General features: G+C 40.5%; 1 protein-coding gene across 2 annotated transcripts in view; it reads right to left on the bottom strand.

Moving 5' to 3' along the window:
* The window catches only part of LOC120045043 (bone morphogenetic protein 1-like), a 65,982-nt gene that overhangs the window by 34,661 nt on the left and 15,729 nt on the right, over positions 1 to 15,592 (bottom strand). For both annotated transcript variants that reach the window (XM_038989868.1, XM_038989869.1), the window contains exons 7-8: positions 12,613 to 12,737; positions 11,727 to 11,842 (exon numbers count right to left, since the gene is read on the bottom strand). In XM_038989868.1, the coding sequence (XP_038845796.1) occupies positions 11,727 to 11,842; positions 12,613 to 12,737 (241 nt within the window). The remainder of the gene's footprint in view (positions 1 to 11,726; positions 11,843 to 12,612; positions 12,738 to 15,592) is intronic.

The raw sequence follows: 15,592 nt of genomic DNA, 5'->3' as shown, positions 1-15,592 counted from the left end.
AGGTCAAACGTTTTCTGTAAGTCTTCCCAAGGTTTTCACACACTGTTGCTGGTATTTTGGCCCATTCCTCCATGCAGATCTCCTCTAGAGCAGTGATGTTTTGGGGCTGTTGCTGGGCAACACGGACTTTCAACTCCCTCCAAAGATTTTCTATGAGGTTGAGATCTGGAGACTGGCTAGGCCACTCCAGGACCTTGAAATGCTTCTTACGAAGCCACTCCTTCGTTGCCCAGGCGGTGTGTTTGGGATCATTGTCATGCTGAAAGACCCAGCCACGTTTCATCTTCAATGCCCTTGCTGATGGAAGGAGGTTTTCACTCAAAATCTCACGATACATGGCCCCATTCATTCTGTCCTTTACACGGATCAGTCGTCCTGGTCCCTTTGCAGAAAAACAGCCCCAAAGCATGATGTTTCCACCCCCATGCTTCACAGTAGGTATGGTGTTCTTTGGATGCAACTCAGCAATCTTTGTCCTCCAAACACGACGAGTTGAGTTTTTACCAAAAAGTTATATTTTGGTTTCATCTGACCATATGACATTCCCCAATCTTCTTCTGGATCATCCAAATGCTCTCTAGCAAACTTCAGACGGGCCTGGACATGTACTGGCTTAAGCAGGGGGACACGTCTGGCACTGCAGGATTTGAGTCCCTGGCGGCGTAGTGTGTTACTGATGGTAGGCTTTGTTACTTTGGTCCCAGCTCTCTGCAGGTCATTCACTAGGTCCCCCCGTGTGGTTCTGGGATTTTTGCTCACCGTTCTTGTGATCATTTTGACCCCACGGGGTGAGATCTTGCATGGAGCCTCAGATCGAGGGAGATTATCAGTGGTCTTGTATGTCTTCCATTTCCTAATAATTGCTCCCACAGTTGATTTCTTCAAACCAAGCTGCTTACCTATTGCAGATTCAGTCTTCCCAGCCTGGTGCAGGTCTACAATTTTGTTTCTGGTGTCCTTTGACAGCTCTTTGGTCTTGGCCATAGTGGAGTTTGGAGTGTGACTGTTTGAGGTTGTGGACAGGTGTCTTTTATACTGATAACAAGTTCAAACATGTGCCATTACTACAGGTAACGAGTGAAGGACAGAGGAGCCTCTTAAAGAAGAAGTTACAGGTCTGTGAGAGCCAGAAATCTTGCTTGTTTGTAGGTGACCAAATACTTATTTTCCACCATAATTTGCAAATAAATTCATTAAAAATCCTACAATGTGATTTTCTGGATTTTCTTTTCTCATTTTGTCTGTCATAGTTGAAGTGTACCTATGATGAAAATTACAGGCCTCTCTCATCTTTTTAAGTGGGAGAACTTGCACAATTGGTGGCTGACTAAATACTTTTTTGCCCCACTGTATCTACTGCAGCCCTCATCCTCCACATACAACACCCGTTCTGCCAGTCACATTCTGTTAAAGGTCCCCAAAGCACACACATCCCTGGGTCGCTCCTCTTTTCAGTTCACTGCAGCTAGCAACTGGAACGAGCTGCAACAAACACTCAAACTGGACAGTTTTATCTCAATCTCTTCATTCAAAGACTCAATCATGGACACTCTTACTGACAGTTGTGGCTGCTTTGTGTGATGTATTGTTGTCTCTACCTTCTTGCCCTTCGTGCTGTTGTCGGTGCCCAATAATGTTTGTACCATGTTTTGTGCTGCTACCATGTTGTGTTGCTACCATGTTGTTGTTATGTTGTGTTGTGTTGTGTTGATACTATGCTGTGTTGTCGTGTTGCTGCCTTGCTATGTTGTTGTCTAGGTCTCTTTTTATGTATTTTTGTGTTGTCTCTCTTGTTGTGATGTGTGATTTGTTCTATATGTATATTGTATTTATTATTTATTTTTAATCCCAGGCCCCCGTCCCCGCAGGAGGCCTTTTGCCTTTTGGAAGGCCGTCATTGTAAATAAAAATGTGTACTTAACGGCCTAGTTAATTAAAAGGTAAATAAAAATTTAAAAAAAATCTATATGAAGTCCCACAGTCAAAAATGCATGTCAAAGCAAAATCCAAGCCATGAGGTTGAAAGATTTGTACTTGGAACTCCGAGACAGGATTGTGTTGAGGCACAGATCTGGGGAAGGGTACCAAAATATTTATGCAGCATTGAAGGTCCCAAAGAACACAGTGGCCTCCATCATTCTTAAATGGAAGCAGTTTGGAACCACCAAGACTCTTCCTAGAGCTGGCTGCCCAGCCAACCTGAGCAATTGGGGGAGATGGTCACTCAGCAAGAGCTCCAGAGTTCCTCTGTGGAGACGAGATAACCTTCTAGAAGGACAACCATCTCTGCAGCACTCCACCAATCAGGCCTTTATGGTAGAGTGGCCAGATGGAAGCCACTCCTCAGTAAAAGGCACATGACAGCTCGCTCAGAGTTTGCCGAAAGGCACCTAAATACTCTCAGATCATGAGAAACAAGATTCACTTGTCTGAGGAAACCAAGATTGAACTCTACGAGGCGGGGCGTAGACGGCGGACGTAAAGGTAACGTAAAGGTAATGGTGGACTGAACGAAGTTATGTAGAGCACCTCAAGATAAAACATAATATTCGAAATATCTGCTAAATTAGACTAAAATATTAGCACTAAATAATCTGGTGGGTGATAACCTTCAATCTGGATAATAACACAAAACAAATCCTAAGACTAGAGACATTTATCGACAAATATTACGAAAACAAGCAACACCCAAACATGACGGAGAGTAAGACAGGGGAACCGATTCAAAAACGAAAACGTGACTCTTCAACAGACACTGATGATTTAATATTCTCACCACCGGCAATGGTAAAGGTCGAAACCGATCTGTTAAAATCAATAAATGACAAACTGGGTATACTTGAATTAGTTAGTAAGGATATAAAAGAGTTGAAGGCAAGCCTAGAGATGAGTGATGAAAAAGCTGCGGCATTGGAGAAGGAAACACACGCGCTAAAAGGGACAGTCAATAAGATTGAAACCGAAATGAATGAAATTAAAAAGGAGAACACCGTTCTGAAGGAATCCTTACTGGACATACAAACTAGATCCATGAGAGAGAATTTGGTACTTACAAATATCCAAGAGAAAGAAGGAGAAGTTCCTGAATCTGTAGTTAGAGAGTTCCTTCTTGCAGCGCTTCAGATTCCACGCGAAGTTATCGACAAGATCCAACTTGAACGTGTACACCGCCTCGGACAGAGAGGGCAGAGGTACGAACGCCCAATCGTTGCCAAATTTGCTTCATTTAAAGATAAAATAATGGTTAAAAGCCTGGGTAAAAGACTTGCTGGGACCAAAATTGTCATGAATGATCAGTTTCCGAAGGAAATTGCAGAACGGCGTAAAGTTCTGTATCCAATTTTCAAAGAAAATAGATTAAAAGCGAAACGAGTAGCTCTCGTTGTTGATAAACTATATATTGATAACCAGTTGTTAAGAGACACAAAGACTACTCCATGGTTATTTTAAAAATTACAAAGTTCTCATAGATGAGGAAAATAAACACAATTCAAGCCCGGTTATTGATTGTAACAATACAATTCAAAAGATAGCTTTTCTATAAATCTTCACATATAACTAATTGAACACAAGCACTATTTCTACATAGTAAAGATAAAAACTAAGTAAACAGAAGGCACAGTATGTGTGGATGGTGTGGTGTGTGTTTATTTTATTTGTTATGTTTGGAAAGTTGAGTGAGTGAGTAATGAAATGGTTGCATATCCCAGAGCCAATGTATTGCTGTGAGCCGGGTATGAGAGGGCTTTCAATGTTGTTCAGATGATGGATATACTTTTATAATGAATTATACGTCTTATTTATTTATTGTCCTATCATGGGGAACTACATTTTTAAAATAAATTATATCTAATTATTTATTATCCTATTTTAATGGTACGGTCCATGGCCCTATACCCTAGACACCCACATGAAAGGCCCAGATACTAAGGAGAAGTCCCTAACTGTTTTATGTGCATGCTGTAAGCGGTCTGTATGCAGCCAAAATGAGGTCAGAGACCAAGAGCAGCACTGCCCCCTCAAGATTCTGAGCCTGCTTGGCAGGGTTGGTCCTGCAAAGCCAAAGCCCCCTAAAGGGAGAGCATAATAAACAAGGAAATTCTCAAAGCTGCTAATGAGAACCTTGACGACCTTGTACCTAGCCGGTGGGGATTCCGGTGGGGTGCCCCCACCCAGGCAGTGGCAGTGCTGGCAACACTAGCTGCAGTAACCCATGGGGAGGGGGTCACACTCGGACATTCAGAGAGGGGGTATATTATTGTGGCCCTGGTGGCACGAAATCAAAGTCGGACTGCATGGAGATGCTTGGGAACATGGTCAAAACGGATGACCGTATTGTGGGTGTTTCAGGAAGAAGGTGTACATTTGACCTCCATCATCTAGGATGTGACAATGGTAAATAAATCTCTACATTTATGCTCATTTTTTGCGCGGTCTTGCAGGCCTTCTCATGCAGCTGCAACTGCAAGTACATTTGTAAATCATGACCCATCTTGAGTTGGGCTCTGGGATGGTGCAATTGTTGAGAGGGTGAGCTTATGGTTGTGTGGGGGTAAGGGCTGAATGTGTGTGGGTGTATGTGTGTATCCCACAACTGTTGCGAAGGAAGAAGTAAAAGATGTTAGGGACTATAGAGGATGATCCACAGCAATATGTAATACAAATCGAGGTGAGGGCGATGGAAATGCATTTGGCAATGGATCTGCTTCGGTTCGGTGGATGGCGCTGTGTGTACTTTTCGAAGGATGGATCCCAGTCGGTCCGGGGCTGTGGGATGCGGGGGGTCGGGGGTGGTCTGCCGGGCATTGGGATGACAACCCAACTCGAGATGGGGGCTTTTGGCGGGTGGAATAGTGGGGACCAATTGGAGGTTTGCTTAGTGGAGATGCAAATGTCATGGTACAACTATATAGACACTCAATCATTATGTTACTTTTTAATAGGACGTTTACAAACATATATTTTGATAAAAATAATTGAAAGGTGTGTCTCATTATGGTAAGTGGTGAAATAAGTATAGCCAGTTACAATTGTAATGGCTTAGCAGATAATAAGAAAAGACGATCAGTATTTACCTGGCTAAAAGAGAAGGATTATAATATCTATTGTTTACAGGAAACCCATTCGACAGTTTTAGATGAAGTTTTGTGGAAAAAGAACTGGGGGGGCGAAATATATTTCTCCCATGGGCAAAGAAATTCAAAAGGGGTGATGGTTTTAATTAATAATAACTTTGATCCAAATGTGCAACTTGTCCAAACAGATCCTCAAGGTAGATGGATTATTTTAAATATGTTATTGGACAATAAACATATATGGCTTATTAACCTATACGGTCCGAATAATGATGATCCAAGCTTCTTTGACAATATATATAAGAATGTATCAACTCTACAAGCAACACTAGACTCTATTATTATAGTGGGAGATTTTAATACGGTCTTAAATACCTCTATGGACCGGAAAGGAAATCACACTACAAACTATCACCCTCAGGCACTTAAGGAAATCAGGAATGTCATGGATATATTGGAATTAGTGGATATATGGAGACTTAAATACCCTGACCTAGTGAGATATACATGGCGGAGGCTTAATCAAGCTAGTCGCCTTGACTACTTTCTTATATCATTCTCTCTGGCACCAAAAGTTAAAAAGTGTTTGATAGGGGACAGAATGCGGTCGGACCATCACATAATTGGCATATATATTACTCTTACAGAATTTCCACGTGGGCGAGGATATTGGAAATTTAATCAAAGCCTACTAGATGATAAATTGTTTAGAACTAGGACAGAAGAATTTATAACTGACTTTTTTAGACATAACATAGGTACAGCAGATCCCCATATTGTATGGGACACTTTTAAGTGTGCCTTTAGAGGCCATGCAATTCAGTACTCATCTATAAAACAAAAGCAATTTAGATCAAAAGAGTCCATATTAACAAAGGAAATTGAAGGACTAACAGTACAGTTAGATAACAATAAAAACGGTACCATAGAGGCACAGAATAAGTTACAGGAAAAACAAAAAGAAATGGAGGAACTTATTCAAGAAAGATCCAGTGTAATATATTATAAAAATAAAGCGAACTGGATGGAACATGGGGAAAAATGCACCAAATTCTTTTTCAATCTTCAATATAGAAATGCTACCAAAAAAAACGTATTAAAACTTGTTACAAATGATGGAGTCACGCATGATTCACCAAATGATATTTTGAAAGAGGAAGTAAAGTACTTTAAGAATATGTTTTCGTTTCAGGCTCCTCCATCTCCACTAACTGAAACTAATTGTATGGATTTTTTCCCTAATAATAATGTAAAATTAACATCTGTACAGAAAGACTCATGTAAAGGCCTAATTACAGAGGAGGAACTACTTGAGGCAATTGGGGCCTTTAAGGATGGGAAAACTCCAGGACTGGATGGCATACCAGTGGAAGTATACAATTTTTTTTTTGATATACTCAAAGGACCATTATTAGCTTGTTTTAACCACTCCTATATAAATGATAGATTATCAGACACGCAACAAGAAGGTGTGATATCATTATTACTGAAACAGGACCCAAGTGGTATATATAAAGATCCAGTCCATTTCAAAAATTGGAGACCTCTTACACTTCAGTGTTGTGATGCAAAAATCCTAGCAAAATGCTTGGCGCATAGAATAAAAAAAGTTTTGTCAGATATTATTCATCCTAATCAGACAGGTTTTTTACATGGACGATACATTGGAGATAATATAAGGCAAGTACTGGAAACAATAGAACACTATGAAATATCCGGGACACCAGGCCTGGTTTTCATAGCTGATTTTGAAAAGGCTTTTGATAAAGTACGACTGGAGTTTATATATAAATGCCTAGAATATTTCAATTTTGGGGAATCTCTTATAAAATGGGTTAAAATTATGTATAGTAACCCTAGGTGTAAAATAGTAAATAATGGCTACATCTCAGAAAGTTTTAAACTATCTAGAGGAGTAAAACAAGGTTGTCCACTATCGGCATATCTATTTATTATTGCCATCGAAATGTTAGCTGTTAAAATTAGATCAAACATTAATATTAAGGGATTAGAAATCCAGGGCCTAAAAACGAAGGTGTCATTGTACGCTGATGATTCATGTTTTCTTTTAAAACCACAACTAGAGTCTCTCCACGGCCTCTTAGAGGATCTAGATACATTTGCTATCCTCTCTGGATTAAAACCAAATTATGATAAATGTACCATATTACGTATTGGATCACTAAAAAATACACATTTTACATTGCCATGTAGTTTACCAATTAAATGGTCTGACGGAGATGTGGACATACTCGGTATACAAATCCCAAAAGAAAGAAATGATCTCCCTCCAATAAATTTTTATAGAAAGTTAGCAAAAATAGATAAGATCTTGCTACCATGGAAAGGAAAATACCTGTCTATTTGTGGGAAAATCACCCTGATTAACTCTTTAATCATATCACAGTTTACCTATTTGCTTATGGTTTTGCCTACACCTAGTGACCTGCTTTTTAAATTATATGAACAAAAAATATTCAATTTTATTTGGAACGGCAAGCCAGATAAAATTAAAAGGGCCTATTTATATAACGAATATGAATTCGGAGGGCAGAAATTATTAAATATTAAAGCATTAGACCTCTCACTAAAGGCATCAGTCATACAAAAGTTATACTTAAATCCAAACTGGTTCTCTAGTAGATTGGTACGAATGTCTCATCCTATGTTCAAGAAGGGCCTTTTTCCCTTTATTCAGATTACACCTGCTCACTTTCGGTTGTTTGAAAAGGAAATAATCTCCAAAATATCTTTATTTTTTAAACAAGCCTTAGAAAGTTGGTTGCAATTTCAGTTTAATCCACCTGAAAGGACGGAACAAATAGTACAACAAATATTGTGGTTAAATTCAAATATAGTAATTGATAAAAAAAACTGTATTTATCGAAGAAATGTTTAAAAAAGGTATAATTTTTGTGAATGATATCATAAATAGGACTGGTGGAGTAATGTCACACATGCAGCTAACACAGACATATGGAAATGTCTGCTCTACCCAAAATTACAACCAATTAATTGCAGCATTACCACAAAAATGGAAGAGGCAAGTAGAAAGGGAAAAAAGTAAGGAACTTGTATGTCGGCCCTATATTAAAGAACATAAATGGTTAAAGAAAAGTGTGATAAATAAAAACATATACCAATTTAATTTAAGGACCAAAAAACTGACAGCTGTGCCATATAAATTGCAAAATAGTTGGGAAGAGATTTTCGATGTACCCATTCCATGGCACATGGTTTATGAATTGATACGCAAAACAACGCCGGATTCAAAACTTCGAATTTTTCAATTTAAATTATTGTACAAAATTCTTGCAACTAATAGAATGTTATATATATGGGGGATACAATCTTCCCAGCTCTGCAGATTCTGCTGTGAGGAGGCAGAGTCATTAGATCATTTATTTTGGTATTGTCCGTATGTAGCTCGTTTTTGGTCACAGGTCCAGGAATGGTTGAAGAATTGCAACATTTGCGTAGAACTAACGCTACAGATAGCAATACTGGGGGATTTGAAAAGCCATAGTCAATCAATCAATAATATAATAATTATTTTAGCAAAAATGTTTATTTTTAATTTACAATCCGTGGAAGCTATGAGAATAGGAAGATTCAAATCTTTTGTGAAGCATCACAGCACAGTTGAAAAATATATGGCAAATAAAAATCCGAAATGGATGATGTTGGAAGATAGATGGGAAGGGTTGAGTGGAGCTGAAGGGTGGGACTAATAACAAGATAAACAATGTAGGGCATACGGGATCTGTGAAATGTGTATAGGTGCGGAGCCTTTGTGAAATAGCACAGTTACAAGTGGAAATCAAACTGGATGGACAACAGAAATAGAGGAAGGACTAAGAACAAACAAGAGAGAACTATTATAAAGTAGACTGTGTCTGTAAAATGTGTATAAGATGTATAAATTGAAGGTAAAAACAGAAATGTTTATCAGTTTACTCCAATTGGGGGATCGGTGGTAGGGTTTGCGGGGAATAATAATAAAGGTATACTCTTTAAAAAAGTATGTATGTCTATATAGGTATGTGTATGTATATATGTGTATATGTATGCATACGTGTATGGATATATATATTTACCCAAAAAAATATGGGGGATTGGAAATGATGCAGACAATTACATTGGAAGCAACATTCTTTCCGCAATATTAAGCTGATCCACCCCTAAAAAAAAAAAAAAAAAAAAAAAGATTGAACTCTTTGGCCTGAACGCCAAGCGTCACATCTGGAGGAAACCTGGCATCATACCTATGGTGAAGCATGGTGGTGGCAGCATCATGCTGTGGAGATGTTTTTCAGCGGCAGGGACTGGGAGACTAGTCAGGATTGAGGGAAAGATGAATTGAGCAAAGTACAGCGAGATCCTTGATGAAAACCTGCTCCCGAGCTCTCAGGACCTCAGACTGGGACAAAGGTTCACCTTTCAACAGGACAACGACGCTAAGCACACAGCCAAGACAACGCAGGGGTGGCTTCAGGACAAGACAGGACAGCCAGAACCCGAACTTTAACCCGATCGAACATCTCTGGAGAGACCTGAAAATAGCTGTGCAGTGACGCTCCCCATCCAACCTGACAGAGCTTGAGAGGATCTGCAGAGAAGAATGGGAGAAACTCCCGGAATACAGGTGTGCCAAGCTTGTAGCGTCATAACCAAGAAAACTTGAGGCTGTAATCGCTGCCAAAGGTGCTTCAACAAAGTACTGAGTAAAGAGTCCGAATACTTATGTAAATGTGATATTTACATTTTTTATTTTAAATAAATTTGCAAGCATTTCTAAAAACCAGTTTTTGCTTTGTCATCATGGGGTATTGTGTGTAGATTGATGAAGAAATAGAACAATTTAATACATTTTCGAGTAAGGCTGTAATGTAAACAAAATGTGGAAAAAGTCAAGGGGTCTGAATACTTTCCGAATGCACTACATGGACACAGAAAAACTCAGCAAACAAAGAAATGCCCTCTCACTGTCAACTGCATTTATTTTCAGCAAACTTAACATGTGTAAATATTTGTATGAACATAACAAGATTCAACAACTGAGACATAAACTGAACAAGTTCCACAGACATGTGACTAACAGAAATGGAATAATGTGTCCCTGAACAAAGGGGGGGTCAAAATCAAAAGTAACAGTCAGTATCTGGTGTGGCCACCAGCTGCATTAAGTACTGCAGTGCATCTCCTCCTCATGGACTGCACCAGATTTGCCAGTTCTTGCTGTGAGATGTTACCGCACTCTTCCATCAAGGCACCTGCAAGTTCCCAGACATTTCTGGGGGGAATGGCCCTAGCCCTCACCCTCCAATCCAACAGGTCCCAGACGTGCTCAATGGGATCGAGATCCGGGCTCTTCGCTGGCCATGGCAGAACACTGACATTCCTGTCTTGCAGGAAATCACACACAGAACGAGCAGTATGGCTGGTGGCATTGTCATGCTGGAGGGTCATGTCAGGATGAGCCTGCAGGAAGAGTACCACATGAGGGAGGAGGATGTCTTCCCTGTAACGCACATTGTTGAGATTACATGCAAAGACAACAAGCTCAGTCCGATGAGGCTGTGACACACCACCCCAGACCATGACGGGCCCTCCACCTCCAAATCGATATCGCTCCAGAGTACAGGCCTCGGTGTAACGCTCATTCCTTCGACAATAAAAGCGAATCCGACCATCACCCCTGGTGAGACAAAACCATGACTCGTCAGAAAATAGCACTTTTTGCCAGTCCTGTCTGGTCCAGCGACGATGGGTTTGTGCCCGTTGTTGCCGGTGATGTCTGGTGAGGACCTGCCTTACAACAGGCCTACAAGCCCTCAGTCCAGCCTCTCTCAGGCTATTGTGGACAGTCTGAGCACTGATAGAGGGATTGTGTGTGGTCCTGGTGTAACTCGGGTAGTTATTGACATCCTGTACCTGTCCCACAGGTGTGATGTTCGGATGTACCAATCCTGTGCAGGTGTTGTTACACGTGGTCTGCCACTGCGAGGATGATCAGCTGTCCGTCCTGTCTCCCTGTAGCGCTGTGTTAGGCATCTCACAGTAAGGACATTGCAATTTATTGCCCTGGCCACATCTGCAGTCCTCATGCCTCCTTGCAGCATGCCTAAGGCACGTTCACACAGATTAGCAAGGACCCTGGGCATCTTTCTTTTGGTGTTTTTCATAATTGTGACCTTAATTGCCTACCGTCTGCAAGCTGTTAGTGTCTTAACGACCGTTCCACAGGTGCATGTTCATTAATTGTTTGTGGTTCATTGAACAAGCATGGGGAACAGTGATTAAACCCTTTACAATGAAGATCTGTGAAGTTATTTGGATTTTTATGAATTATCTTTGAAAGACAGGGTCATGAAAAAGGGACGCTTCTTTTTTGCTGAGTTTATAATAGATGAATACTATATATATTTTTTTTTTTAAGTTATTCAAATATAAATGACCAACGTTACGATCAATTGCAATAGATTTTCTGTCAATTACCAAAATTACTGAAGATTCTGGTAACTTTAGTAAATTACCGGTAGCTTTGCAACCCTAGAACTGATTTAACTCACTGAGAAACCCGCTGCACAGTTGTGAACTATTTCCACAAGACAGAGTTTGACAGCTAGCCCTTGGATGTTTTCAACCCACCTTCTCTCCAGGTGTGACAGAGATCCTCCAGATACAGTGGACGTAGGCTGCATATCCATTGGGATAACCAGGAGAGGAGAAGTTTCCACTACTGTCCTGTAGACTGTCCCCACACCCTGCCCACAAAACAGCACATGGTAAAAAAAAAGAAACAGACTCTAAACACGCTACAGGTATGGCATAAACTACAATAGAGAAAGTAGGCAGTTTAAAAAAATAAAACATCGCTGGGTTTTAAAAAGACAAGCTTTCGTTTCGGATGTCTCAACATACTGTAGATTTCCTTTAGCCTCAAAAAGGAAGAACAATACCTAGCACTTGAATGGTTGCTGATTTATTGGTTGTTGAATTTTAACAACTTTGGCCATTCCTGGGGCTTGAGTTCTCCAGATTACAACAATCAACTTAATTCCAATTTTTGGAAACAAAGAAACAAAAAAAACAATCAATCTCCTTTCAACCATGACAACGCAAGTCCATTCATCTACTAATGTCACAGCTTTGTCATCATGGTCTTGTCTTAGATTCAGAAAAATGAACACTGTAATCATCAGTCGTCATCTTTTGAATAGGCAGGGGTGGTAGTAGTCAGACCTTGTGCAGGGTTTATCAGCATGTTCTCTCTGACATTTCACATGGTGAGAATACTACACTCTTAGAAACAAAAGTGCTATCTAGAACCTAAAAGGGTTCTTTGGCTGTAGCCATAGCAGAACCCTTTGAAGAACCCTTTTGGGTTCCAGGTAAAATGGAAGGGTTCTACATGGAACCCAAAAGGGTTCTACCTGGAACCCTCTGCAACCAAAAAGGGTTCTACCTGGAACCAAAAAGGGTGCTCTTATGGGGATAGCCAAAGAACCAGCCTGACAAGTCGGATTTGTCTTACTTGTACACTTGTAGAGTTTGCGAGCTTGTGTGATGTCCCCTTTGCTCAGCCTTGTCCTCTGGCCAATGGGTGGCCTGACTCCATTTACATCATAGCGAGGTAGAATGGTGTCTAAGAAAATGCCTCTGTGGTTCAGACACAAACACAAACACTGAGGGTCAATAAGAGAGACCTATACCTATTCTCTCTTTGCAGAACTGAAGTTTTCATTTGTATTAATGGACAAGAGGAAACTTTGGTTATACTGCGGAAATTCAAAACCATTCATCTTAGATATTACCATCATTAACAACAGTTCAATCGAGTACAGGCTTAACTGAATGAACAGCAAAGACGGAATGCAATATGACATTTTATTAAATAGTTTGGGGAATCCTCAGTGCCAGATGATGTGATGGCATCAAACCCCAAAACAGTTGCTGAAAAACAGCAAGTAAGAGAATGAGGGTAAGTTGACATACAAATACATCCCAAGATTTGGTTGGTTGAGAGAGAGGAAGGTGATCATTGCCAGAGTGAACCCATGGGTTAAACAACAAGCGTGAGGAATGTGCATTATTGTGCCATGCTTATACAGATGTAGGATCTTAATTTGATCACTCCTTTGTTGCTCATATAATTTCCTGCACAGCAGGGAATGCAAATTTGAGGTTTCAAAAACACTTCACTCTGGTCAAGCTGTATATTTCAATAAAACATGGTGAAGGCCCAAAATTGCCAAAATGGCTGCAAATGTTTTACTTTTAAACTCGGACAAAACAGAGATGCTAGTTCTACGTCCAAATAAACAAAGATATCTGCTGTTTGATCTGACAAATAATCTGGATGGTTGTACAGTCGTCTCAAAGAAAAAATATTTGAAGAGCAGCTTTTCTCCATCATTGTAACATTTTGGACTTTTTGTCCAAAAATTATGCAGAAAAGCTAATCCATGCTTTTGTAACTTCAAGATTAGACTACTGCAATGCTCTACTCTCCAGCTACCTGGATAAGGCATAGAATGTCTAAGCAAACAGCTGGAGGCAGGGCTTTCTCCTATTGATATATATTTGTATGTGCTTTGGCAGTGGGCGGGGTTATATCCCGCCTGGTTGGTCCCATCCGAGGGTATCGTTGGACAATGTCCCCTGACCCAGTCTTCAGTATCTATGCTGCAATAGTCTATGTGCCGGGGGGGCTACGGTCAGTCTGTCCTATCTGGTGTAATTCTCCTGTCTTATCTGGTGTCCTGTGTGAACTTAAGTATACTCTGTTTGATTCTCCCATTGCGCTCTCGGAGGACCTGAGCCTCAGGACTTCCTGGCCGTCCTCAGTCCACTTGGCTATGGTACACTGACGTGCTACATTGTCCCGGACACACACACACACACCTCTCTCTCCCTCTCTCCCGCCCGCTCGCCCTTTAATCCTGACGTGACCTGTTGCACCCTCTAAAACAACTTATTATCTGATCCTGCTTGTCATCTATGAACGTGTGGCCATGTACTCTCATAATCTCCACTGGGCACAGCCATATGAGGATTATCCACCCCTCAGAGCCTGGTTTCTTCCTAGGTTCCTGCCTTTCTATGGAGTTTTTCTTAGCCACCGTGCTTCTATAGTACATCTGCATTGCTTGCAGGCTGGGTTTCTGTATAAGCACTTTGTAACATCTGCTGACAACTGTGGTATAAGCGGGATAAACGCTTCCATTCTATACATACCTTGGAAATAATAGACATCCTTTGTGGAGTTCACTTTTCCAAGGTAATGTGCAGAACGAAGGCGTTTATCATGCTTAAACCAGAGAAAATAATACTAAAGCACACATTTACTGGCATAATTTTTTGTTGTTGTTGATATTTTCATTTTTATAAGCTTTCTCATCTTTCATTCGATTAGTTCGATATTAATTGACGTGACCCAGTCGTTCATTCTTTATGTTCCATTGCCATGCTGGTGGCAACGTTCTTATCCCTTGCTTGCTAGCTAGCCAACTAACTACGGCTAACACGGTCACAACCTCTTCACCTGGTATAACAGCAAAGTAGCTGCATTTGCGTTTGTTTAAAACGTTTTCTATCGACATTCATTTTAATACATCCATAACGATTAGCTGATGATGCCCGATTAGCTAGAAAAGTTTGCCTTCTCGTCAGGATACTCATCAACAATGACTGTTAATTACGAGGAGATAGCATTGCAAACTAGAAACATGTGTGAGGATTTGACAGCATAGCGACAGCAGGTTCATCACTCACCTCGTTAGGTCATCAGATGCTCCCAAAAAAATATGTCTCTGCAAAAACAAATCAATGCTACCTAGCTACATTTCTTCCTCGTTGGACCTGCGTTTACAATGTATCCTATTTCAGTTTCTGTGGTTGTTGATTTAGCTTTCTGTAAGTACAGTCTGCATGTGTAGGCGCATATGGCATCATGATTACGAGGAGTCACGATATCTTTTCCAACTGTCCCATTATTTGGTTTTAAAGTCCATTCTAGAATGCCCTTCTAGCCAATCAGAAACAAGTTTTCAACAATGCTGTGGTTTAACATCCACATAATAATTCACATTTCCTGTTGCTGCAGGATTTCCTGCTGTAGCAAACTGGCTCAAATTAATATCCTACATCTGTAGGCTAAGGTAAATAGGTGAATCACATTCCGCACATGGCTATTAGGAAAGAGGAGAAGAAACAAGACGCTATGCTGATGATGATACGTTTGTATTCATTCCCACTACGCTTGTAGAATAGGAAACAAAGTTAATTATGTTGTGCTTACTGGATGAAGTTAAATGATCATTCAGACCAGCCTTCCTGATTGAACTTTCGTAAACTACATTTCCACTGGAAACGCAGTCATAGGTTGGGACAGCTGAGGCGCAAGCCATAATAAGATATTTTCACATGGGGTTCCTGTTTGACACTTTACTACTTTATTGAACTCCCTTTCTGTCCCTCAGCAGCCAGTTAGGGAGCTCACCATCACCCAGTTC

Source organism: Salvelinus namaycush, chromosome 3 (genome assembly GCF_016432855.1).
Source record: "Salvelinus namaycush isolate Seneca chromosome 3, SaNama_1.0, whole genome shotgun sequence".
Taxonomy (NCBI): domain Eukaryota; kingdom Metazoa; phylum Chordata; class Actinopteri; order Salmoniformes; family Salmonidae; genus Salvelinus; species Salvelinus namaycush.
This window is presented reverse-complemented; position numbering and strand designations above follow the sequence as displayed.